General features: G+C 46.3%; 1 protein-coding gene and 1 long non-coding RNA gene across 2 annotated transcripts in view; one reads left to right on the top strand and one right to left on the bottom strand.

Annotated features, from left to right (window-relative positions):
• Positions 1 to 10,206: 10,206 nt before the first annotated feature.
• Positions 10,207 to 11,670, bottom strand: LOC149874547 (uncharacterized). The gene is made up of 2 exons (XR_016444318.1): positions 11,532 to 11,670; positions 10,207 to 10,538 (listed from the first exon to the last, which is right to left on the bottom strand). It is a non-coding gene; the product is annotated as an uncharacterized LOC149874547 (long non-coding RNA).
• The window catches only part of PRPS2 (phosphoribosyl pyrophosphate synthetase 2), a 39,638-nt gene continuing 23,991 nt past the window's right edge, over positions 11,366 to 27,012 (top strand). Inside the window, exon 1 of the mRNA XM_090063697.1 lies at positions 11,366 to 11,617. Coding sequence (XP_089919823.1) covers positions 11,496 to 11,617 — 122 coding nt within the window. The 5' untranslated portion in view covers positions 11,366 to 11,495. The remainder of the gene's footprint in view (positions 11,618 to 27,012) is intronic.

Here is a 27,012-nt window from a genome sequence, read left to right as displayed (position 1 = left end):
TTACAGGACCCCCGATCTGTCACCTGCGGATAGCACTGTGTGTTTTTCTTGTACCACTGTAGCAAGGGGCTATCGTTTGAACAGATTTTAAAACTGTATTATTCCAATGATTTAGCACAAAATGATAGGGTGGTGATGCATTTTGTAGAAAATATAAAAATTTCCATGTAGCCAGGCCTGCTCAAAACATGTTTCAACACGCCCAAACATGTATTTCTTGCTGTGACTTTCATGAACACTCTGTCTACATAAAACACTCAGCTGATGCTGTGTAAATAAAGTTGTTGCTGTTTAAACATGTGTTTTCATTTAAAAAAATGTTCTGTAGACAATAACTTTATAGCAGTATATAAGTTTAATTCAAAGTGTAAAACTGTACATGGAGAGCCAATGGCTTTTAGAGGCAGTTTTTCGCTTCTTAGGCAGCACTGTTGGTGTTTTTTGGTCTAAGGCAGATGCTTTCAGGCATTCCAGATGATCACGATTCACAGCATTGCCCATAACAGAAGATGGTACATTCAGCTCGGCCATGGCTTTCAAAAACATGTCCCAGCCTTTAGGTGGACGCTTACCAAACCTGGTGTGAGTCTGAAGGGTTCCCCGGACCAAGTCGAACATGTTAGAACCTTTGACGAGCATTCCTTTGTAGACAAAACCCCCTTGATCATCCCAAGAAGAAATATCCTTGTGAGCAACACTAGCATTTTTCCTGTATTGGGCATACACGTTAACCAATACTTCCTGAATGACAGGGTAGGGGTTCATTGGTGTTTCTAGGAGGTTTCTGGTTTCTAGGGGGGTCTGTTCTGGCAGAAACAGGGCTAAATTCCCTCTGTCCAGATCACCCTGCTTACATAGGTCAGGTATTTCTGAAGCACAGCAGCATACAGTTTAGCCTCATCATATTCCGCTAAACCCAGCCTTTGGAGAATATTTCAGCATTCAATAAGCAGGTTGCCTCAGCTCTTATATTTTCCTGGGGTGGTGGGGGAGCCCTTAATTGTTCCAGCTCATGTTTGGGCACCAGGTACATTTTTTCTATGTGTTCCATCACCGGCTAATCAAAAGCCCTGTAATCAGAGGGAGAGCAAAACTTAACAGAGGACCAATAAATCCCCCAGACTGTTTTACCAGCTGTTTCTTTTGTTACTTAGGTTTTTTATGATCCCGCGTCTCTTTTTCAGCACACGAATTTGATGCGGTGTCAAAGGGATGTTTCCTTTTAAGGTGTTCAGAGCAATTTCTGAAATAGCCACTACTAAATCATCAGAGGCTGAACAGAGTATAGCTTTTCTCTGCTCTGGGAGGACTGAAGAAGTAGTTTTAAGACAACCAAATTTCTTTTTACGTGGTTAGACATGTTTCCCTTCCACTGTCTCAAGAGCTAAGAGGCCACCACATCATCTTTTTATTCCCACCCACTGTTTTTTAAAAGTGTAAGCAGCAGGTTGGTCGAGAGGAAAAAGGCCAGTTCTTAATCTAAAACCATCCGGGGTAGAAGCATTTAAATCAACCACCAGTTACCCGTAAGGTGTTTTAGTGATATCCTCAAAAGCTTCTAGAAAGAATTGGGCCTTACCCAGGTACATCTGCTGCACCATTCCCCTTAACTCAAAACACATGGCTTTGTTTAAAAAATCCAGGGATAAGCTACAGATAGTGTCCCTGATGTGGCATGCCACTAAAATGTAAGGTCTATGGATAGCTCCCTAACCCTGCTTGGAAAACTGAAAACTATCCACACGGAATAGACACAGTATGTAGGTACAAAAATGAGCCCCATACTTTCTGTTTAGATCCAGACCGTTACAGAATAATCAGAATTAGATTTCTGAGTATAGAACAAAATCATAGATTCACAGATTGTTAGGGGCTTGAAAGGACCTTGTAGATCATCAGGTCCAGCCCACCCCGCTCTAGGCAGGAAGACAACTGGGGTCAGGTGACCCCAGCAAAGTGACTGTCCAGTCTGCTTTTGAAAACCTCCGGAGTAGGTGACTGCACCACCTCTGGAGGGAGTTTATTCCAGAGTCTGGACACCCTGATTGTGAAGGAGTTTTTAATGGTATTAAGCCTGAAGTGGCCTTCCAGTTTATGTACATTGGTCCTGGTCTTCCCCAGGGATGCCCTAGTGAACAGTTGTTCAATGAGCTCCTGATGCACGCCTCTAATATAGCGGTAAGCCGCTATCAAGTCCCCTCTCAACCTTCTCTTCTTTAGGCTAAAGAGGCCCAGGTCCCTCAGCCTTTCCTCGTATGGCTTGCCTTGCAAGTCCGTGATCATATGGGTGGCTCTTCTCTGGACCCTCTCGAGTTCTTCCATGTCCTTATTGAAGTGTGGTGCCCAGAACTGGACACAGTACTCCAACTGTGGTCTCACCAGTGCTGAGTACAGTGCGAGTATCACTTCCTTAGTTTTACATGAGATGTGTCGGTTGATGCATGCCAGCATGTTGTTTGCCCTGCTGGCCACCGCATCACACTGATGGCTCACAGATGGATTGCAGACTGGCTGAAGGGTTGTACTCAGAGGGTGGTGGTGGACAGGTCATATTCGACCTGGGGGGAAGTGGGCAGCGGAGTCCCCCAGGGCTTGGTCCTGGGGCCTGCGCTGTTCAATTTCTTCATCAGCGATTTGGACGACGGGATGAACCGCAACCTGTTTAAATTCACTGATGATACCAAAATTTGGGGTGAGGTGAGCACGCTAGCAGGGAGGGAAAGACTGCAACAAGACCTGGATAGGTTACAGGAGTGGGCTGACATAAACAGGATGCATTTCAATACTGACAAGTGCAGGGTGCTGCACTTAGGCAGTAGAAACCAGCAGCACACTTATAGAATGGGAAACTCTCTTCTTGAGAGCACGGAGGCAGAAAGGGATCTTGGAGTCATTATTGACTCCAAGATGAACATGGGCCGACAATGCGAGGTCATGGTTGGCAGGGCTAACCGCACCTTGTCGTGCAGCCACAGGTGCATCTCAAGTAGAGCCAGGGAGGTGATCCTCCCTCTCTATGCGACGCTGGTCAGGCCACAGCTGGAGTACTGCGTCCAGTTCTGTGCGCCCCATTTCAGGAGGGATGTGGACAACATTGAAAGGGTCCAGAGGAGGGCCACCCGCATGATCCAGGGACTACAGGGCAGACCCTACAATGAGAGACTGCGGGACCTAAACCTGTTCAGCCTTCACAAGAGAAGGCTGAGGGGGGACCTGGTGACTGTCTAGAAACTCACTAGGGGGGACCAGAAGGGTTTCGGGGAGACACTGTTTCCCCTAGCGCTCCCTGGCATGACAAGGAACAATGGACACAAGTTATTAGAGAGCAGATTTAAATTAGACATCCGCAAGAACTACTTCACAGTTAGGGCGGCTAGGAGCTGGAACCAACTTCCAAGGGAAGTGGTGCTGGCTCCTACCCTGGGGATCTTTAAGAAGAGGCTTGATGACTACCTGGCTGGTCGCATTTGAGTCCAGTCTTTTCTCCTGCCCGGGCGGGGGGTCGGACTTGAAGATCTACAAGGTCCCTTCCGACTCTACTTCTATGATTCTATGATTCTATGTTCATGCAGTGGGCAATCATTACCCCTAGGTGCCTTTCAGCTGTGGTGCAGGTCAGGCTGTCACCTCTGAACCTGTATGTGTGTTGAGGGTTATTTGCCACCAAGTGCAGCACCTTACATTTCGAAGTGTTAAACTTCATCTGGTTCCAGTCTGCCCAATTCTCTAGCCTGTCCAGGTCTGCCTATCAGCAGCCGATCTTTTGGCGTGGCCACATTGCCCCATAACTTGGTGTTATCCACGAACTTGGCCAATGAGCTTTTCATTCCCCTATCCAGATCATTGATAAAGATGTTGAAAAGCACTGGTCCAAGCATGGACCCTTGAGGGACACCATTGGCCACTTCGTGCCAAGAAAACATGGATCTGTTCATGAGACCTCTCTGACCATAGCCAGTTTCCCACCCACTGAACCGTTGAGCAGCTGAGCCCACTATTTTTCAGTTCCCCCACAAGGATATTGTGGGATACTAGATCAAAAGCCTTTTGGAAGTCTAAGTATATAATGTCTACCTTGTCTTCCATGTCCAGGTGGCAAGAGACCTGGTGATAGAAGATGAGATTGGTAAGACAAGACCTACCTGTGACAAAGCCATGCTGGCTGTCATTCAGAATCTTACCTTCTGTGAGTGTATCGCACAGAGATTCTTTAATGAACTTTTCCAGGATTTTCCCTGGGATGGAGGTTTGTCTGATTGGCTTGTAGTTGCCCAGGTCCCCCCTCTTCCCCTTCTTAAAGATGGGCACAATGTTCCTGTGCACCACGAATTCTGAAAGAGCTTTGCCGGGGTTCCATGATGCCCACAGCTAGCGCCTTCAGCACTCTCGGATGGAGTCCATCCTGTCCTGCTAACTTATGTCTAGCTTTTCTAGTTGGTATTGCACCCACTGGATGGGGAAGCTGTCAGTTCCAGCATGCCCACTTTGAGTCTTATCTCGCATTACTTTTCCCATGGTCCAGTGAAATACCAAAGCACAGTGGACATTCAGGAGTTGTTTTTTTGTGAATGTCAATTACCAACTGTCCCAAGGTGTTAAGCAGGGATCCCCCAATTCCATTTGTTTTCCTTCTACTGCCTACAGACGTAAAGAAGGACTTCTTGTCCTTGACTCCCATGGCTAACCTAAACTCAGTCACTGCCTTGGCTTTCCGGATCATTTCCCTACAAGTGCTGGTCATTATAGTCCTCCTTGAGGACTGTCCTTAGCTTCCACTGTGCGTATACCTCTTTCTTAAGAGGACTACAATTTCCTTATTACCTTTCCACTTTGCAGGAATGGTGTTCTTTTGTGTTTTGAGGATTATGTCCTTGAGCAATGACCACTCTTTGTGCACCGCATTTGCCTTCTCTTCCTGGTCCCTCATTGCCTCCCCTACTAATGCTCTGAGCCTGTTGAAGTCAGCATTTTTGAAGTCTAGGACTTCAGTCCTGTTGGTTGATTTGTCGACCTTGTGGTGGACCATGAACCTAATAATTTCACGGTCACTGTTGTCCAGGTTTCCCTCAATGTTCAAGCCACACACCAGATCATCTCCTTTGGCCAAGACCATGGCCAGGAGAGCGTTACCTCTGGTTGGCTTTTGCATATCCTGGGTCAGGAAACTGCATGAACGATCTGACCTAGCTAAGTGTTCCTCCCAGTCTATGTCTGGGTAACTGAAGTCACCCATGACTACCGAGTCCCTTGTGCATGCAGCCTCTGTCAGTTCTCAAGAGAACTCCAGATCCAGCCCCTCCCTTTGGTTCAGTGGCCTGTAGTAAATGCCCAGTTTGGTCTCTCTCACCTCGCTCCCCAGACCTCCTCTGTACCTTGACCCAGAAGGTTTCAAGCTGCTTCTTTTTGGAACCAAGGTCAGCCTCCAGAAAGGTATACTTCTCTCTCAAGTAGGGAGCTACCCCTCCGCCTTTTCTCACTACTCTGTCCCTTCTGTGCAGGGTGTAGTCCTTAACAGCTACGCTTCAGTCATATGACCCTCCAGGTCTCCATGATCCCTAGGTCAGGTCATATTGCCTACTAGAAAATATTGCCCACTAAAAAAAAAATCTATGAAATGCATGAGAAAAGTGAGTTCAAACATAAATTATGAATCCAGATGTACTAAGAAAACACACTGAAGAAGAGATCTACAACTGAACCAATCTCCAGTCTGATCTCAAAGGGAGACACTACTTGGGAATGTGGACCAATCCAAAAGTAGAAAAAATTAGGGTTGGAATGTGTGTAATTTGAGCAAGAAGTCTGGAGTGCTAAAATAAGCAAATAATCTGCTTTAATTTCATATGGTCAATAACTGAACAATGAATACCAGGAAAGGGGTCTTAGGGTGTAATTATCAATTTAAAGATGTAGGCTCAAGCTAGTGAAAAATTGTGTGTAGGCAATTATTTGTAGATAAGTGGCCATGCCTTCAGACAAAAAGCATTGTAACACCTAAATGCTATGGTAGCTTTCCAATAAAAGAAAGATGAGAGAGGACTGAAAATAGCTTTGAAACTTGAGTTATCATTGGAATTTTAACTGGTAATATACATGTGGATATGAAGTAAAAGATTCCTGTTTGTTCCCTCGATAATTCATACAAGACACAAATAGCAAAAATAGGAACCAGAGGAGGAAAATATGAATGAGTAGATCTAATAAATGTTTGCATAGAGGAAAACTACTAGTAGAAGAAGGGATGGGATATGAGCTGCTAGAATTGTTATTGGACCTGTTCAGTGCAATGCTGTATGTTCAAATGAGAAATAACAGAAAACATAAAAGATGTCATGGTCAGAAAAAAAGTTGTCTCCCAAATCAAATATATGTTGCACTGCAGTGCTATAACAAAGTTAATACTAGAAGAAACTAACCCATTGAACAGCCACTGTACTGTTATCAGTAGCAAAAAGAGAGAGGCTTCATGGGAGTTTGAAGACATGTATCAGGAAGGTATAACTGAACTTTCAATCATCCTTGGTCCTCACACATTTTCTTAAGAAAAAAGATGACAGCACTAGATTCTGTTTCTATTATTAAAAAAAACCTGAAGTAAGCCACTTTAAAAGATTGAAAAATACCATTTCTGACATGGTATTCTGGATACTATAGCAGGTTCAGCCTCATTTTCTACATTGCTTATTCATAGTTGACATTATCAAGTGGAAGTGGATCCAAAGGGGAACAGGAAAGACTGATTTTACAAGATGAGACCTTTGCCAATTTTATTTGATAGTCTTTTGCTTAAGTAATGCACCAGGTACATTTGAGGAGCTAATGGAAAAAAAATATATAAGGGCTCCCCTCATACAGTTTGTTTGTGCATACCAAAACCCTTAACTGAGAACTGAATTATTTATAAATGGTCTGTTTTGAGTTTTTATACCTGCTATCAGAACCCAAAATGTAATTTGTTTCAAAATCAGTGAGGGAGCAACTCTTACTGGGAAAAGAGAAAACTGAAGGTATACAGATTGGCAGATTCCCCAGACACTCAGAGAAAGAGCTTTGTGGGGCTGTTAAGGACAATTTGTAGGTTTCCCATTATAATATAACCTTAAAACAGGCTCTGACACTCCCAGAGGGCCCAGGGACCCCACCACAGAAAACTTACCTAGGAAGCAGGCCAGGATGGGGAAGGAGCCGGCTCTTCAAGTGTCTGTTAATCAAACTGGGCGGCAGCCAGCTGATAATGTCAGCTGTGACTGCTTCCCTGGGAGATTTAAAACCCCCCGGAGGAAGCTGGGTGTGGGACACCAGGCATTCAAGCAGATTACCCCCACAACTCTGCCCCACCATGAATGAGCAAGGGCAGGAGTAGGAAGCCAGCCAAGACTTCCCAACCCTTAGCCCTTGGGGTAGAGGCCTGTAACCAGCCAACCCCTGCAGGGCACATGGTGGGCATAACCCATTCTGTGCCTGTGGGAGGCACTGTGGACCCAGGCACAGCATAGGGATGGAGTTGGGCCAAGGAGGAAGAAGGTAGAAACTCCAGGCCTGCACTTCCAGCAGGGGCCAGTGAGGTAGAGACCCATTAGGGGCATTTGACAAGCCGAAACCAGGAGTTGGTACTGTGGAACGATGATCCTCGCGATCCTCACAGTTGGCAAGTGGAAGGGGCATGGGGTAGGCGGAGCCCCAGGAGCAACCACAACGAGCCACTAAGTATTCCCATCTCTGGGCCAGGGTAGGAACACCACTGAAACTCTCCTTTCAGTTACAATTCCATCAAGTCATGGTAGGCCGGTCTGGGGCCTGGCCCTGGGAACAGGGAAATACTCACAGCACCAACTGGGGGCACCACATATGTATATATAGAAATATATATACATATATAACGCAAGACCCTGAATACTGGATAACTTGTCAGGCCAAGAGGAAAAACAGAAATGATTTTGGTAAGAAATGGACTTTAGAGTATCCCTAAATGTATATGAACATACTTAACTTCAATACAAATAGGTCTGACCTGAGTAAAACTACTCATGCACATAGAATTATATAAATGTATAAATATTTGCATGATTGGGTATACATTATTATTACTCCTTATTCCTTTATATTTATACTTACAGGCCAAGACAACTCTGGAAGAATGGCATCGTCATTAAAGAAAGTGGAATTGCACAGTATAATATAAGACAATCATAAGGGTACACAGCTGTAATTGAGGTATTGCCAACTCCTGCTGTTATGTCAGAAGACTCACCATATTTGTTGTTTAGCCTGAAGTCCCAGATCCTGAAGACCAGCAATTAGGTGAGAATCTTAGCTTCAAATTTTAAAAAGTACCAGTAAATTTCTAGCTTCTTGGATGCTGACAAAATTTGAGCTTTGTATCCAGACAGTAAGAATCCAAAAGGCAAATACAAACAGGATTTATTTGCTTTATATCTCAAAGGTTTCATTTAATCTCATATCTTCCAGGATCTTGGTCTTCTCCAATTTAAAAAAATCCCCAATTTTCAGTTAAAAACAAAGTGTGTGTGTGTATAGTGCTTTTTTTAATAATCATGGAAAAATGGGTTACTTTTTTTTTAACAGAAAATTGGGGATTTTTTTAAATCAGAGAAACCCAGGATCCCTGATCATAATTCTATTGAGGCCTGACTGATAATTTATTTTAATACTGCCAACACTGTAAAAAAGTGAAATTTGGCCCTTTCAAGTGAGCATTAAAATCAAGAAAGAGTGGGGTTGATATTTAGACCCAAGGTGAGCTGACAGTTCTATTAAAAAGCTGCTAAAAGAAAAAGAACTTTTGATCAGAGGTCATGGTGACCCTACCAGTGCCATTCTGAGTCGTTTCTTAAATTGTATTCTCCTATAGGTAATATGCAGTTTTCTTAAAGGTAAATTTGAAAGAAAAACATCACTGTATCCTTAGTGAATATTTATAAAATGAAATAAAATAGTTTATAATTTCCTTGAAAACAGAGCTTGATTTCTCCTCCTGAGGGCTTTAGTAGAATCTTGTCTTTGCTATACTCCATCATTTATATCCTGAAGTGAACAGCTTCTGAAAAACTTTTCCACAGCAGAATTATGTATGCTGCATAGTTTCTGCTAACTGGTAAATTTTGTTCCTGTGATTCTTTATATTAGCTACAGCTGAACAGGTAGGAGCCTATTTACTGCTGTTTATCAGGAAAGAGTAATTTGGCTGGAATGGACTGTGCAAGATTATCAGGTTGAGCCCCCTGCCCTAGGGACAGGAAGTTGGCTGCGGTCAGATGATCCCAGCAAGATAAGACTCCAGGCATTTCTTAAAGGTATCTAGAGTAGGTAGGTGCTTGCACCACTTCTGAGGGGAGTCTATTCCAGAATCTAGAGACTTGGATGGTAAAGAAGTTTTTCCTTCTGTCCAGTCTAAAACGGTCTTCCAACAATTTGTGACCGTTAGACCTTGTCTTCCCTTGGGGTGCCCTGGTGAACAGACACTCTTATGTCCTATATCAGGCAAAATAATCTCTATTTTTATTGGTATAGTGGAATGTGGTTCCTGTATCCAAAGTTATAGCTACCTTGCACATCTTATTTAGCTAATGAATAAAAAAAATCATTCTTGTTTTCCTCTGGGGCACAACAAAGTAAACAGGAGATTTGGCAATAACTTTTTGAGTCTGATAATGTTTTTTTCTCCTAGTGTACAGGTGGTCAGTTAGCACTTGTTTATTTATTATTAGATTATTACGCTGCCTTTCCTTTTTCTGCAATACTATACACTTGACAACTGATCTTTCTAATGAAAGCTTTGGTTTTCACCTAATCATAGGATTTGAAATAAAGCACTTAATATTTTGAAAGTCACAATAAATGGTAATATTTAACACCATTGGCAGTTACCAGAAATTCTGAGTAGAATCTAACCTACTAACTACTTATTACAGAAGTTGTACAAGCTGGAAGAAGTACAACTTTGAATTTCAGAGACCAAATTAAGTTTCCAGGGGTGACAGAAAAAAAGTAGTCTTGTGTTGTAGTATGCAATATGTGAGGTTATGTGCCAAATGCCAGATATATTTGGTAATATATTTTATTAGACTAACCATGTAGCTGGGAGAGATGTTCAGTAAGTTTTCAGGCATTAAATTCCCATTCTCAGGTCAGGCCAAAAGACAGTTACCTGCACTATTTTGTGCAAAAAGCTTACAAGCATCACTCCCGGTTATACTGCTGATCAGTTTATTTTATCAAATAAATCCTCCTTTTCTCTTAGAAACAAAGAACACATATTTTTACTACATAGAGAGGGTTTGGAAATATTTTCTGAGGCAGACCAGAATGACTCAGCTCAGGTCACTCAGGTGGGCTGGTGCCAGGACCTGGCTGCTTTTGCTTTCCTCCTCCCCCTGCCAAACATCTTACAGATACCATCAGATGTTCTCTCTGCCACAGGATTGGGGGGCAAAGCTCCTGCTAGGGGGTGCTGCTGAACCCTCTCTGCTCTGCTGGATGGATCCAATGGCTCCACAGGAACATATAGGTTGTCAATCCTTGGTATAGAAAGGATACATAAGATTGGATGATGAAATGACTGCAAAGAAAATGTCAAGCTTTTTGCAAAAAAAATAAATTCCCAAATAGAGTCTGATGCTTTTGCAGTAATTCACAATTAGTTTGGATGCCTCATTTTACAAGTCTCTTCCAGGCGGGACTCTCTAGTTGCAATAAAACAACCATGGTCCTACTAACTGCTGTATTAATCAAATCAGAAATCTGCAAACTGCGGTTAGAGGGAACAAGTGCGAGTGTTCCCTGCCACTTTCTGTATTCAACCCACTCCTCTTAGCCTATCTCCATACTTTGGCTGCCCGGGCCGGTGGAGAGAGGGGAATCTCTTTTTTTCACAATATGGGACACGGACTGGAAATGCAGGCAGTCCGAGTAGGAAGCTCTGGCGGGAAGCCTGAAGCTACTGAAAAAATAATAATGAGGAAAGTACAGATACAGAGCGACAGACTCAGAGGAAACCCCCTGCTAGCAACATAAACAGGACAATACCCGCGCATTTGCGACACCCGTCCCTCCACTTAAGTGACACCCGACCGCCCGGTCCCTCCCCCCCGGCAACAATCAGCCATTCCATGCCCCAACTGTCAGTCCCTGGCAGCCCCGCCCCCGCCAACCTTGGCCCCGCCCCCTCCTCTCCGCCCTCCCTCGGCAACGGTCAGCCAGCCTACGCCCAAACGGTTACTCCCCCGCCACCCTCGGCCCGGCCCTGCCCCGCCCCGCCCCCTCTGCCCGGGCCCACCCCCCGGCAACGGTCAGCCATGCCCCGCCCCGCCCGTCACTCCCCGCCACCCCGCCCCTCTTGGCCCCGCCCCCCTCCCGTGAGCTCGCGCGGGGAGGGGGAGGGGGCGGGCCCGGGGCAGCCGGTTATTTGACCCCGCGTCCGTAACCCCCGCTCCTCTTTCCTGCCGCCTGCCGGAGCCCGCAGCGCCGCCGCCGCCATGCCCAACATCGTGCTGTTCAGCGGCAGCTCTCACCAGGACCTGTCCCAGCGGGTGGCCGATCGGCTCGGGCTGGAGCTGGGCAAGGTGGTCACCAAGAAATTCAGCAACCAGGAGACCAGGTGGGCGGTGGGGGACGCAGTGGCTCGCTCCCTCTCCCCTCCCCTCCCCCATCCTGCGGCGCCCCTGGCTGAGAGGGTTTGGCGGGGCCCGGGGCCACCGTCGCCCGTGACGTCAGTGGCCCCGCCCCCCGCCGGGCTCCCAGGTGAGGTTCTATCCCAGCCCCCACTTCTTGCCCACGTGCGCGATTAGGGGAGGAGGGAGGGGGGCTGGCTGAGCCAATCCCCGCCCGGCCTGACACTGGCTCCTGCTACCAAGGTCGTTCCTGCCTGCCCCTTGCTGTTGCCCGCGGGGTAAATAGCTGCACGTTGGATCCGTTCAAGTTCCTGGGAGGTTGTTCTCACCCAACAGGGGCGGAGGGGCTGCTAGCTGTCCCACCTGGGAACGATGAAGGCCCCTTTGTGCCTTGATCTGCTTATGAAGGGAGGGCTTAAATTGCTAAAGAAGAAATAACCATTTCTGAGTACAGCTGCCTTTGAGTCTTGAAGAATACTGTTAAAAATTAAGGCTGTGGGTGTATGAATGGGTTCTCCAAGGCATGCTCTAGCGAGCCTGAGGAAACTAAGTTGTGACCACATAATATAACCTGTTGAACCAAGACAAATCTGCCCTGATCCCTGATTTGCAAAACTTTACCCAAGTTCAAATCCAGTCACTGCCCCCCCTTCACTCCAAGGTGCATAGTTGGAGATAGCTGTTAGTGAGCCATTGACCAAGCCACTTTTAGGTTTTTGCCTAAAGAGTCTCAGTTTGGGGCAGTTGTATTTGTTTACCTATAACCTGTTCAAAACTGCATAGTAGTCTAACATTATTACCCAAAAGTTCAAAACTATCAACTTCAGTTATGTTGGGTAAGAGACTTAGCAATAGAGAAGCAAATTGCCTGTCATCTGCATAATAAACTTACCCTAGTTTAGGATTGGTCCAAGTTTATGGGGTCTTTCCCTTTTCCTATGGGGAAAGTTGTCAGTTAGGGATATCAAGTTTGGGTGTTTTTCCATGTGCTTGTCTTGTGCCTGGCTGAGTTCTTACAGCAGTCACATGCGACTGAAATAGTTTCAGGGCCTTGCCTCAGAGGGAAAAGTTACAGGGTAATATAGTTGATAAGATCATACATTAAAAAGTGGTGGTTCTTTATTACTGGCTTAAACCACAGCATTTTTTTTTTTCTTCAGAGAAGCTAGTAGGATGCCTCCTGTGAAGGCAGTATTGATGTACCTTTAGGGGGGCTAGGTGCTGCTGTATGGTTTTTACCAGCTAGAAGGTATAAGCGTTGCCATATGTTAGCTGAGATTTCAGAATGTTGGCCTACCTGAGTGGTAATTTAGATTTTACTGATTGAGATGTTCTGCATTTAAGTGGACACTTGGGGGCTGGGAAAAAGACTGCATTTTCCTGGATGCACTTATCCTCACTTTGTTTAGATGATGCTCATTAGAAGCACAACTGTGTCAGTGCTGTGGTTAGCAACTCCCAAAACTGATTAGTTCCCATCACTTTAAAGGCATCTAATAGCAGCCCCAAAAGCTGACTAGTTCATATCATTTTCAAAGCTTCTAAAAGGAGCTGCCAAAGCTGATTAATAGAAGACATGAAAATGTGGTGAGCTAGTCACTCTGGGGGGACTCTAACATTGCATTGACAGGGTTGTGTACTTAATGACCATTGTGTATAATGCTGCCAGTGATGTTGTGTTGTGGTCATGAAACCAGCCAACTCCCTTCAGTTTTTAAGGCTCTGAATAGCAGCCATGAAATTATTAGAAAATGAAGGTAGCTAGTAATCGAGAAACTACTTCCAAGATTGCTAATACCACCTTCCTTTTCGCTTCTTCCCTTTCACTGCTTCTGATGCAGTTAAATGATACAGCTGTTTACAAAATAGATGGTTGCAATTACCATTAGTACTTGGGTAACTGGAGAACAGTTAAATTGCAAAGCGGGCAGTGGGACTGAAAGATGCTATGTATACCTGGCTTCTGCACTAACCAAGAGGTGTCACATTCGCATTGAACCCCAGGCCAGACTCAGACCCCAGCACTCCTTGTAGACTGGATCCAGGCCTGGACATACTGTGGCAGCTCTGGCTCCATTCTGGGCCTTGTGGCAGTAGTGGCAGCTCCATTTATTGCACGTGAGCAGCTCCGTCTCCTACCCTGTACTCCATGCTGGAGCAGAAGCTGCTACTGAGGCCACATGCCCTGTCCCACAGCAGCAGCTTTAGCTGTGGCCCAAATCATGTGGCAGTGGCTCCAGCATGGGGGGGAGGTAAAAGTTGGCAGCCAAGGAGGTGGGGCCACAGCCACGACAAAAGGGAAGTGGCTGGAGGGTGACCAGGGCTATGTCACAAAATCTGCTGGGGCCCCAGCAACAGGTCAGAAATTAGGGTTGGCATTGAGTCTTGCAGTTAAACAGTACTGCAGTGCTGTTAGGTGTGCAAACATGATTCATAAGATAAATCCATAGATTCCCATAGGAACCCATTGTGTTAATGGGCTGCCTGTTGTGGCCCTAGTTCTTTGCAACTTAAAAATTGCTTTAGTATTTTTCTGTAGTTTTTACTCTTCGTTTAAAAAAAAAAAAAAAAAAAAAAAGAGCTAGCAATTTCCGAGCCGTGCCTCAAGTCTAAAAAGGTTGAACTACTGTATCAGAAAGTAAGGTCTGACTTCTGTTTGCTGTTGCAAACTGCTTCTTGGGTTTGGGGTTTATCTAGTCAGAATTGCTTTGACTCAGATTTATGTCCCACGTGAAGTGTTATTACTTTTGAATATTACACATTTAATTTACTGGATAACTTGATTAAATCCTATGCTTCACGATTAGGTCATCTTCTATATAATTTTAGATGTATTTGGAGGGGGTGCCATAAAATAATTGGGTGCTAGTCACTACAGGATGTCCATGGACTAACTAGGACTACCAGATTTTCATATGTGATCAAGAATTTCATGCAGAGTATAGTCTAAAGGGAAAATAAACTATTGAAAGCTTCCAGGAGAACTTTTGACATTTGCATTTATTTTTTTTCCTAAACAAAGATGTGTGACTCTTAAATCCTTTTTTATTTTTAATATTTGGTTATAAATCCTTAACTGTAGCTTTTAAAAGTGGTGCTCTACTCATAGTGCAGACAGACTTTCCTCCTGAACAAATAATTTGTCTCGTTTTTTAATATTTCTTATGCTGGAGGTTATGCTGCTAATTTTGATTGTAGAAGTCCAGTGTATTCTAACTGTAACTCTTGATGTAAAATTCAAAAGTAGCTGTGAGAATTCCTGGAGAATATATGGCAGTCAACTACAGCTGAAGTAAATTGGATATATGGACTGCCAGGTCATTTTAAGTCTTTATAGTGTACAACTATACTTTTTTCCTGCATCAGCTGCTTTTGATTTTTTTTTTTTTTTAATTAGAAATGCTAATACACACATTTCATGATGTACATTATTGCAGAATCCTGGAAGACAGCAAGCAACTCATTAACTCCAATATTAATTTACTCAAAATTCTCTCCCCCCAAAAAAGAACCACAACTTTTTCATACACCATGCTCGGGCACAAGCATATGTAAATAGATAAGCCTTCCCCTGAGGGTCAACAACCCCTTGTTCTGTCAGATCAGCTATGGGAGCAGCAAATCCCAGGGACTCATGACCTAGAAACTCACTGCACTTTAATTGACAGGCTCTTAAATGAACACACGTGTGCACATGCGCACACACACATGTGCAAGCGCATGCACATATACAGGCATATCAGTTCACATACGCCCAACTTCTATTTGTGTATCGAAATGGGTTTTGTGCTGAAAAAGATAATAAACTGAGAGGCTCTCTCGCCTTTAAAATCATAAATCTTTGTTTACAGGGTAGAATGTAAGGAAAAAAGGTTTAAGATTGTTCTTAAATAGTTATGGGTATTGGGGCAGTCAGAATACAATCTGTAGAGGCCTTTGCATTTCATTAACACCTTTAATTGTACCAGAAACTAATGGAGGTACAGATCCAATCTCTGCTTGCCAGGACAGGTGTTAAACTGGCAGATAACTTGTGTGCTCCATGAAATTTCTGAAATGTTTTCATGTACTCAAATTGGAGTATATTTCAATACGCTAATTCAGACTTGACATGGGCTGTATCAACAGCTATAGGGAGGCTAGCAACTGAGAACTTCTTTTGCATTTTGCAAGGATACTTATGAGAATTACTCCTAAGCCTTAACTCTTCCCTTTTCTTTTGAAGGCAAAGGATAAACTTTCCCTCAGCAGACTAGCCAAGTCCACTAACAGTGAAAATAGTGAGAATTTTTTTCTCTTAATTTTCTGTAACCAGACATTTAACTACATTAGTGTTTGTGCCAATCATTAGATTTATAACAAAGGTTAAAATACGTGCATTAGCAAGTATAATAACTTGATATTTTTTCCCCTCTAAGCAGTTAACCAAATTGTCCCCGTGTATGCTTATGGCACTTAAATCACACCTGACACCTGAGACTGAGTCTCTAAATGGAAGATATTGGGGAGTGTTGGGTAGAGGGAATAGATTATGGCTCTGGCCTTACACTGTCACTGCCCTGCGATTCTGCCCTGCCTGCCCTTCCTTCTCCTGGACACTGTTCTCTGCCCACCTTCAGCCTCATCCCATCCACCCAGCTGAGTGTGCCCTGCCCATAGGGGTCCCGGGCCAGTTTTTCCATGGAGACCCTGCCCATTCTATCTGGTGCTTGCAGTAGTAGGTGCAATGCAGGTGGGGCAGAGTGCGTGGGCAGTGGAGATGCTGTCGGTTGCAGCTGGACGGACCCACCCACAGGGGCTGCTGGGAAGTAGAGTCCAGCTGCCATGCCACTCCTGCCCTGCTGCCGCGCTGCCTGGCCCTGCAGACTATAGCTTCCAACATGCCCTAAAGCTGCCCGTGGAGATGGTGGGATCCATTTTGTGCCAGGTAGAACTTATGTGCCTAGGGGTAGCAGGCCTGGCCACCTCCTGGTCTCCCCCCACACCTGAGCAGGGCAGGGCCAAAGGACCTACCATGGGCTGGATAGAATCACTTGGCAGACTGAATTCAAGCCACAGGCTGTATTTTGCCCACCTCTAGCCTAAGACCTGTCCCTGCAGTGCTGCTACTAGAAGCAGGGTGCTCTAAGTAATTGTGTCTGGAGCCTTAACAAGGTGCAAAAAGCTAAGCAGAATCTGAGCTTTGAGTGTAACAAAAAGTATTTAATGAGGTGCAAACTGTCCGGAACATGTTATTTCTGCCTGAAGTAGCAGATGCAGTTAATTAGGTTTACCCGGAATTCATTTAATATTGAAATCCTATGAGATTAGGTAAACGGCTGGTAAAGGCTGCACGATTTAAATGACCAAAGGGTGTCTTAAATGATTTATAGTGTATATAAGGCATGTTTGTTATACAGTAATTCTTAAACCTAAGCTGGATCATTTTTAATCTGCTCCAAAGATTGAATTGTGAATTATCTCTTCATGCACATAATACTGTCTTCTGTTAGTGAATAGGGAAATTTAAAAGAGGTTTGAGGATTAGGCCTGCCTGCATGTTTGTGGGGGGAGTGTTAGAAGCCTTTGTAAAAGATGCTTACTAAACAAGTTAGAGGGATGTGTTTGCTTAGATACAAAATGTCAGTTTTTAAATTGAAACTTAAGGGTTAAATTAATAAAAAATATATATATATTAGGGAGCCTCTTGCAAACGCCACAAGAGGTTCTCAAGTGTTGTTTTTTTTTTTTAATTTAACCTTTAAATTATCTCACACTGAGAAATAATCAGTGTTTACTGAGTCATGAACACAGTGAATTTTGAAGGTATCTTAAAATGCAATATCCAAGGACAAAAACTGAGCATAGTTTGTATCTGTTTTGTAGGTACTCGTGACATGGTCTTAGAGGTTACTTGTTCCCTTCAGGTGTAAGGATCAATTCTTGAAGGTGACTTCATTGTAGTTCCTCATTAGATTGTTAATAAATCATAATATTGAGACAAGAAGACTAAACGCATTTCAGTAATTGTTTGGAGCACTGCTCAAACCCAACTTCAAGACTTTTTAAAACTATAGACCAGTTTCTAGTCAGTTCTCTGCTTCATTTGAAAAGTATGGGAGATGAACCTATGATAATTTGGGGGCAGGAGCGCACAAATTTACTGAGAGGTGAAGGTATATGGTAACAGTTTGTTAGCTGCTCTGGTTGCTGACCCATGTGCATGCTCTTATCCTGATGTAAATGAAAGGTAGCCTAAGACTGCCTTTTGCTCTAGCTCTAAAATTTTAGTGGCAAGTCATTGAAGAATCTTTTACTGTATGCTCAGACCTCTTAGGGCTTTACCAGTTCAGTTTCCAGGAATTTTAGCAGTATTGACTGTGCTGTAGCCTAGTGCTCCTGGGACGGAGAAGTATCTGCAAAGGTTGCTATAGGCTGGACACTGAAATTGAGGGTTGGATATAGCTGGTGCCCAAGCAGTATAACAAAGCTGCTTGACCTGAATTCAGCAGAGTTAAGAGAGATGGCAAGAAGGATGGTTAGTTTGGATCTAGGATCCTGCCATGAGGGAAGATACGGGAGGGAGTGATAAAATACTAAACCCTGATCCCTTGACACTTTAAAATCCTACCATGTCTACCTGCTGCTTTGGGTACCTAAATACCTTTTAGTCCCAATTTCAAAAGTGACCTAGGCATTTAGGAGATTAATTGAAATTTAGGCTCTCATGTGGCTATGGGCATGTGTATGCTGCAGACAGCATTGTAGGATGAGGATACCTAAGGTCTTTTGGGTACTAGAAGGAGTTTAGTTGCGGCAGTGGTGAAAGGTACTTGGGTGAACTTAGTCTTGCAGGAAGCATCTAGGAATTATTTAGTGGTGTGGTACCTGAAGATGACGTATTTCATAGTACAGTATGTATCCAGGTTCTGTTGACTCTGAGAAGTTTTAGGTAAACTGAACATTACCAAACAGTTGAATTTGTTTTTATGCAATTTAATCAAACATAGCTTGTAATGCTGGGACATGATCCATCCCTGTGTCCTTTTTCTCTGTCCTCATCCTACTAGATTGTTTAAACATTAATTTATCCAGTTGGGATTTTTTTTAAGTAAATAGATTATGATATATTTCGAACTATTATAAATTGATTTGACATGTTAAGGTGTCAGTACCTATTTAATCAATGAATTAGTTATCGCTGTCCTATTCTTTATAGTATAGATACTCTTAAAGTGTGTAGGTTTTATTGTTTGATTGGGGCTTTTTTTTAATACCTGTTTTGGTGTAGATTTCATAAACATTAGGGCTGGAAGGGACCTCAGAAGATGATTGAATCCAGCCCCCTGCCCTAGGGGCAGGAAGTCAGCTGGGGTCATAGGATCCCAGCAAGATAAGCATCCAAATTTCTCTTGAAGGCATTCAAAGTAGGTGTTTGAAGCACCTCTGGCGGCAGTCTTTTCCAGACCTTGGGGGCTCAGACAGGAAAGAAGTTCTTCCTTATGTCCAGCCTGAAACGGTCTTGAAGGAGTTTGTGATCGTTTGACCTTGTTATCCCCTGGGGCACTTTAGTGAACAGATGTTCCTTCAGATCCTGATGAGCACCCCAATAAACTTTTATAGGCAGCCACCAGATCACCCCTGAGCCTGTGTTTTTGCAGGCTGAAGAGTCCCATAGCTCTCAGCCTCTCATCATAAGGTCTGTTTTCCTGACCTCTGATCATGCATGTGGCTCTTCTCTGCACCCTCTCAAGCTTCTCCACATCCTTTTTCAATTGTGGAGCCCAAAACTGGACGCAGTACTCCAGCTGCGGCCTCACCAAGGCCGAGTACAACAGGAGAATGACAGCCTGGGATTTCGTTGAGCAGCATCTATGGATACAAGCCAGCATTTTGCTCGCTTTCCTAGCAGCAGCATCACATTGCAGGCTCATGTTCATCTTCTGGTCAATCATGACCCCCAAGTCCTTTTTGTCCATAGTGCTACCCAGCATAGCTCTGCTGAGACTATAATCATATTGTGGGTTTTTCTTCCCAATGTGGAGAACCTTGCATTTTTTCAGTGTTAAACACCATCAGGTTCTCATTCGCCCATTTCCTGAAGTTTCATAGTTTCTAGGGTCGGAAGGGACCTGAGCAGATCATGTAGTCCGACCCCCTGCCATGGCAGGAAAGAATACTGGGGTCAAACGACCCCAGCAAGATGTGCATCTAACCTCCTCTTGAACACCCCCAGGGTAGAAGCCTGCACCACTTCTCTTGGAAGTTGGTTCCAGACCCTAGCTGCCCTGACCATGAAGTAGCGCCTCCTGATATCTAACCCAAACCTACCCTCTGCCAGCTTGTGACCGTTATTCCTGGTCACTCCTGGCAGTGCTGGGGGGAACAGTGACTCCCCCAATGCCTGCTGATTTCCCCCCCCCCCCCCCCCCCCGACTAATTTATAACAGGCCCCAAGATCCCCCCTCAGCCTTCTCTTTTGGAGGCTGAACAGGTTCAGGTCCCGTAGCGTCTCCTCATAGGGCCTGCCCTGTTGTCCCCTGATCATACGAGTGGCCCTCCTCTGGACCCTCTCCATGCTGTCCACATCCCTCTTGAAGTGCGGCGCCCAGAACTGGACGCAGTACTCCAGCTGCGGCCTGACCAGTGCCGCATAGAGGGGGAGGATCACCTCTTTGGACCTGCTCGAGATGCATCGGTGGATGCATGCCAGGGTGCGGTTGGCCTTCCTAACTGCCTCTCCACACTGCCGGCCCATGTTCATCTTGGAGTCAGTGATGACCCCCAGATCCTTTTCCGCCTCCGTGCTGACAAGAGGGGAGTTCCCTAACCTGTAGGTATGGTGCCGGTTGTTCCTCCCGAGATGCATCACCTTGCACTTGTCTATGTTGAAACCCATCCTATTCTCATCCGCCCACCCTTGTAACCTGTCTAGGTCTGATTGTAGCCTGTTGCATCCTTCCAGTGTGCCCACGTCCCCCCACATCTTAGTGTCATCAGCAAATTTGAGCAGGGTGCTTTTTACCCCCTCGTCCAAATCGCTGATGAAGATGTTGAACAGTGCGGGCCCGAGGACTGAGCCCTGTGGAACCCCACTGCCCACGTCCTTCCAGGTTGAGAAGGACCCATCCGCTACCACCCTCTGGGTGCGGCCCTCCAGCCGGTTGGTGACCCATTTGACTGTGTGGGTGTCTACAACACAGCCCCCCAGTTTTTCTTAATGAGAACGGGATGAGAGACAGTGTCAAAAGCCTTCCGGAAGTCCAGGAAGACTATATCCACTGCTACCCCTGCATCTAATGATCTGGTGATCTGATCGTAAAAGGCCACCAGGTTGGTCTGATAGGACCTGCCACTGATGAACCCATGTTGGTTGCCCCTAAGCATGCAGTCCCTGCTGGCCCCTCCTGGATGTGTGCCAGCATAATTTTCTCGAACAGCTTGCCTAGGATCGAGGTAAGACTAACTGGCCTATAGTTTCCCGGGTCCTCCTTCCTCCCTTTTTTGAAGATGGGGACCATGTTGGCCCTCTTCCAGTCCTCTGGTACCTCACCAGAGCACCACGAGTGCTTGTAAAGTTGTGCCAGGGGACTTGCAATGACCTTGGCCAGTTCCTTTAGAACTCTAGGGTGGAGATCATCTGCACCGGCTGACTTGAATATGTCCAACCCCTCCAGAAGCTCCCTAACTAAATCCTCGCTAACCTGTGGCCCAGGTGTGCCTCCCCCAGGGCCCAAGGGGGGCCCAGCAGGGAGGTGGCTGTTCTGGTTCGTACTTAGGAAGATGGAGGCAAAGAAATTATTAAACATGTTAGCTTTGCCATCTGGTGTGACGACCAAGTTTCCCATGTCGTCCTGCAAGGGCCCCCCATTACCCGGGAACTTCTTTTTACCCTGTATGTATTTAAAAAATGACTTCTTATTGTCCTTAATCTGGGAAGCTACTCCCAGTTCCATCTCTGCCTTGGCCTTCCTAACTACCCCCTTACATCCCCGAGCAACTACAGAATAGTCCTCCCTGGTGATGACCCCTTCTTTCCATTGGGTGTAAGCCTCCTTTTTAGCAAGCAGACATTCCCAGATGCTTTTGGTGAGCCACAGAGGCTTGTTTGCTCTCTTGATCCCTTTGATCCTCATTGGGATTACCTTCCTTTGGGCTTGGAGGATCATCTCCTTAAGGAGCAACCACTCTCCTTGGACACCTGGCTCCCCTCCCCTCCGGGACCTCAGCGCTTCTCCATCTATCCTCTTTAGCTCGTTGAAGTCTGCCCTCCTAAAATCTAGGGCCGTTGCCTTACTGCATGCCTTTTGCCACCTTGCGTTGGATGGTGAATTCCAGCAAGCGATGATCGCTGTCGCCCAGGTGGTCGAGCACCCGCAGCCCCCTCACCAGGTCATCACCCGTGGCCAGCACTAGATCCAACAAGGCATCTCCCCTGATAGGGCTGTGCACCTCCTGGGTTAGATGGAGGTCCTGCACTCTGGCCAAGAACCTACGTGAGCGTTCAGACCTGGCTGACTGCTCTTCCCAGCAGATGTCCGGGAAATTCAGGTCCCCCATGACTACCACATCCTTAGCCTTCGCTACCTCTGTGAGCTGACCCAAGAATTCCTGGTCAAGCTCTTCTCCCTGGTTGGGAGGTCTGTAGTAGATGCCCACCATTAAGTCCCTTTCCCCTCGACTGCCTTGTACTCTAACCCAAAGCACTTCAGAGTGCCCCTCCCCTGACTCCTTGCTAATTAACGAGGATGTGTATTCCTCCGTAATATAGAGCACCACGCCCCCACCTCTCTTTCCTATCCTGTCCCTCCTGTACAGCCTATAGCCCTTGACATTGACCGCCGAATCATGCGTTGCGTCCCACCATGTTTCCGTAATCCCCACTATGTCCGGGTTGGTGTCAGCCAGCAGGAGGGTGAGTTCCTCCTGCTTGTTTCCCATACTATGAGCGTTTGTGTAGAGGCATTTGAGGCCTCCTGTGGGGGTGTGTGTACTGACCACCTAGTCCCAGCATTACCCTGGCCCCTATCTCTTACCTGTTTATTCGGTTCGCTCGTTGGTGTGGGCTGGGCTGTAGTTGTGGGTGCTGTTTGGTCTGTCAGTCTGATGTTTCCTCCGCCCTCATCTTCCCCTTCCCTCGACGAGCCTAGTTTAAAGCCTGCCGGAGGAGGTCCGCCAACCTAGAAGAGAACACACGCTTACCTTTAGGGGAAAGGTGGAGCCCATCCCATCCCAGCATGTCTCTCATCGTGATGTGCCAGTCATGCCTGAGGAAACCAAAGCCCTCCTCGAAGCACCATTCCTGTAGCCACCAGTTGGTTTCCGCGATGCACATTTCATGGCATCTACCTCGTCCGCTCACTGGCAGGATGGAAGAGAAAACCACCTGTGCGCCCATCTCCTTCAGCACGCACCCCAGAGCGTGGTAATCCTCCATCAGGCGATCAGGGCTCCTCCTGGCTGCATCGTTAGTGCCCATGTGGACTAGGACCATGGGGTAATAATCGGTGGGCTGGATTATGGTCTGGAGCATCCCTTTCATGTCCTGAATCCTCGCTCCAGGTGGGCAGTATGCCTCGCGTGCCGAGGGGTCCCGGCGACAGATGTGGCCCTCCGTACCTCTCAGGATGGAGTCACCAGTGACAATCACGCGACACTTCTTCCTCCTGGCCTTCTTGCCTCCTTCAGCTTGCATGGGACGCGGTGAGCGTGGAGTTGCCTCTTCCCCGGTTTCGTCCTCCCCTTCCTCCTCCTCCAGGGCTTCCAGGGCTTTGTACCTGTTCTCCAGCCAGACTGGAGGAACTGGTGCTGCCGTGTCTCGAGCAGCCCTGGCATGGAAGGTGACCATCTGCCACTTAGCAGTGGAGGGCTCATCTTGAGGTGCATCGTCCTTAGTCGTACAACCCTGCAGGGAAAGAAAATATCTGTCAATTTCCTCCTCTGCCTCCCTGATTCCCCTCGGCCTGCTAACCTCCTCCTGGAGCTCCCTCACCTGCACCTCCAGGGCCCTAAGGTGGGCGCCTGCAGGACAGGTGTGGGGGTCTCCAGTCCCTGCCCCCCCCAGGCCTTGCTGGGCAGCTCCCTCAGGCTAGTGGGGTGGGGGGCACCAGCCCCCCCGTGGGCTCTGTCTGGGTGGAGGCCTGAAGCCCCGGGCAGGCCGTGCCCCCCGGGCAGGGGCCCTGGCAGCACTCCGTGTCGACGCCATCGTATGAGTCACTGAGTTTCTAGCTGAGTTCGGGTCCTCTGGCCCGCGCTAACAGAAGTCAGCCTCTGGGCCTCTCCTGCTGCCCCTCCAGCGCAAACACCAGCGCGCTGTTTGCGCAGCTCCCTACCGGCTCAGCTAAGAGGGATCCGGGGGGTTTCCCCTCTGGACCTGATTCAGCTGCGTCAGTCCCTCTGCCCCACTTACCTTAGGGGGATCAGCTGCTGCTGCCCCCGCTGCTGCTTCGTTTGCTTCTGCTGCTCTCGCTTCTGCTCCGTGTCCTTCCTCTCCCTGCTGTGTGTATACTCTCTGTGTATGTAAGTCACACGTGTGCCTGTGTCCTTCCTCTCCCCGCTGCTCCTAGCTCCTGAGTTGACAAGGTCAGCCTGGATCACCCTCCTATCCTCAGGCTTTACCCCAGAGTTTGGTGTCATTGGTGAACTTGGCCAGTCCACTTCTGATACCAATGTCCACATCATTAATGAAGATGTTGAATAGTGTTGGCCCAAGGACAGAGCCTTGAGGGACCCCACTGGTCATAGGGCACTACGACAATAGACTTCCGTCAACTACCGCCGTCTGGGTCCGACCACAGAGCCAATTTCCCAGCCAGTAGATCATGATGAAGCCGAGGCCGCAGTTGACCAGTTTTCCCAAGAGGTGATCATGGGATACCAGATTGACGGCTTTTTTGAAGTCAAGATACATGACATCAATCTCCTCTCCCTTGTCCAGGTGATGGGTCATCTGGTCGTAAAAGGAAATGCGATTGGTCAAACAAGACCTACCCGCAACAAACCGGTGCTGGCTATCCCTCAGGATGCTGTCATCGGCCAGTCTGTTAAGAATGGCCTCTTTAATAAACTTTTCGAAGACCTTCCCTGGGATAGAGTTCAGGCTAATGGGCCTGTAGTTTGCCAGATCCACTTTCCTCCTCTTCTTGAAGATAGGCACCACATTGGCCTTCTTCCGGTCCTCAGGTACCAGAGTGTGAGGAGTTCTTGAAGATCCATGCCAGGGGCTGAGCTATGATACTAGCCAGCTCCCTTGAGTACCTGGGGGTATAAACTTTCAGCCAGCCCTGACAGCATCCAGCCTCTCAAGGTGTTCCTTCACGAGGTCAGCATTAATGGAAGGTAAGGAATCATCCTCACTCAGGTGTTCCTGCCCTGTAATGGGCAGGGTCGCCCCATGCGACTGGTAAAAAACCGATGCAAATTACCCATTTAGCAAGTTGGCTTTTTCCTCGGCATCGGTTGTCAGTTGTCGCATCTGGTTTAACAGGGATCTGATGTTTCCCTTGCTTTCCCTCTGTCTCCCCACAAAGCTGAAAAAGGACTTTTTATTGTCTTTGATCCTTGTAGCTAGTTGGAGTTCTGTTGCAGCCCTGGCTTTCCTGGTTTGTTCCCTGCAAGTCCAGACCAGTGCAGAATATTCCTCCTTGGAGGTGGATCCAGTCCTCCATCCTTTGTAGATCTTTCTATTTAGATGCAGGAGGTCCGCTAATTCCCTGCAGACCCAAGGAGACTGCAGTGCCTTTTTGCTGCCTTTCCTCTGAGATGGACTAGAACTAGGTTGTACATCCAGGATCGCTCCCTTAAGGAGCTCAACCACCTGTCCTGAACTCCCCTCCCTGTTGGGTTGTGGTCCCTTAGGGCCTCACCTACAAGCCTCCTGAGCTTGTCAAAGTCAGCTTTCCTGGAGTCTTGAGTTCTGTATTGCTGGCTGACTTGCCAGCTTTACGGCATATGGTGAAGGTGATCAGCTCATGATCACTGTCACCCAGCTTCCCTTTGGACACCGTGAATTGAAGACAGTTTAGAGCAGTGGTCTCCAAAGTGGGGTGTGCAAGATGATCCATTGGGGTACGGGAAGAAAATATTAGAACTTCTATTTATTTTTATATAAATATACATCTATTGTGGGGGTGTGCTCAAATTTTTTACTGATAGGAGTGCATGATCAAAAAAGTTTGGGGACCACTGGTTTAGAGCAGTATCTTAGAACACTACAAAAATATCAGCGTTCTGATTACTTTATCCTTTAATTGCTGTGCAATGGCTAAGGAGTTGGCTACTGATCTGATTAGATTGGTTGATACTGTCCCATATCCCTCAATATTGAACTTTGAGAAGATAAATAATGAAGGTTATTAACCTATTGCATAACTATGTTCAGCCAGTTCTGAGGACTTTTAATATGCAATAATACTTTTGCATTTCTAAGTCGTAATATTCACTAAAGCCTTTTAGCCAAGTATTTGCATCAACTGCATGTATACCCCAAGTAGGAGTTGTTTACACATGGACTATACAGTGCCTATTTGCATAAAAAGTGTGTAGTTCTAGGCTTAAAACCTCAAAATCTGAGCTCTCCGTGAATGAAAGAAAGGTTAACAGATGCACTGAGATTGTAATTAGCTCCAGGGCAGTGGGAAGGCACGAGTTATTGGCAGAGGAAGAAAGAATTTCTGAAGCATGCATCCCACTTCTGTGCTCTAATCATTGTATTGTATTTCCTTTCAAAGTATATGAATACCAAAGAAGAATGCAATGCTTGTCTTGGTCTTGTGTCAACCTGTTATTGTTCAATGGGGCCTCTTTTTGTGGGGAGTGGGGATTATAATGAACTTGGCCTTTTGAATCTAATAAAGGATAAAAATTTAAGATTATACACTTGGATCAATAAATTATTTTTTTGTGTGTGTTGGTTACATGGACAAGCTATTCTCCATATTACACGAGTATGTATGTTTGGTTACTTGTTTTAAGTTTTAGACGGCGGGTGGCAACCTCTGGCCCCTGTGCCAGATTCAGCCTGTGAAGAGGGCCAGGATGGCATAAAGATTCAGGTGGCATGCAGCTATGCTAAACCAGCTGTCTCCTCTGCAGTACCCTCTTCCACAGGCCTCCCTGCTGCTCTCTTGTTCCTGTGCCTCCCTTGCAGAGGGGGTGAGTGCTTGTAGAGATGGGAAATGTTAGGCAGCTTGAGTTCTCAAGGGAGCGAAGATTGGCAATCTATGGCAGGGAGATGGGTTGCAAGCTCTCATGTGGTATAGCAGTGTTGCTGCCCCCTGTATTACTCATTTCTATCATTCCAAGAATATTTTGTTATGCTTTGTAGTATTTCCCCCCCCCCCCGTGTCACTTTATACCTTCTTTATCTTTTATTGGAGAGATTTGAGGGGGGGAGGGCGGGATG

This window comes from Crocodylus siamensis, chromosome 1, assembly GCF_052110815.1.
Source record: "Crocodylus siamensis isolate JL-2025a chromosome 1, ASM5211081v1, whole genome shotgun sequence".
In the NCBI taxonomy this organism is placed as follows: Eukaryota; Metazoa; Chordata; order Crocodylia; family Crocodylidae; genus Crocodylus; species Crocodylus siamensis.
Note: the sequence above shows the minus strand (reverse complement) of the source record. Positions and strands in the feature narration are given on the sequence as shown.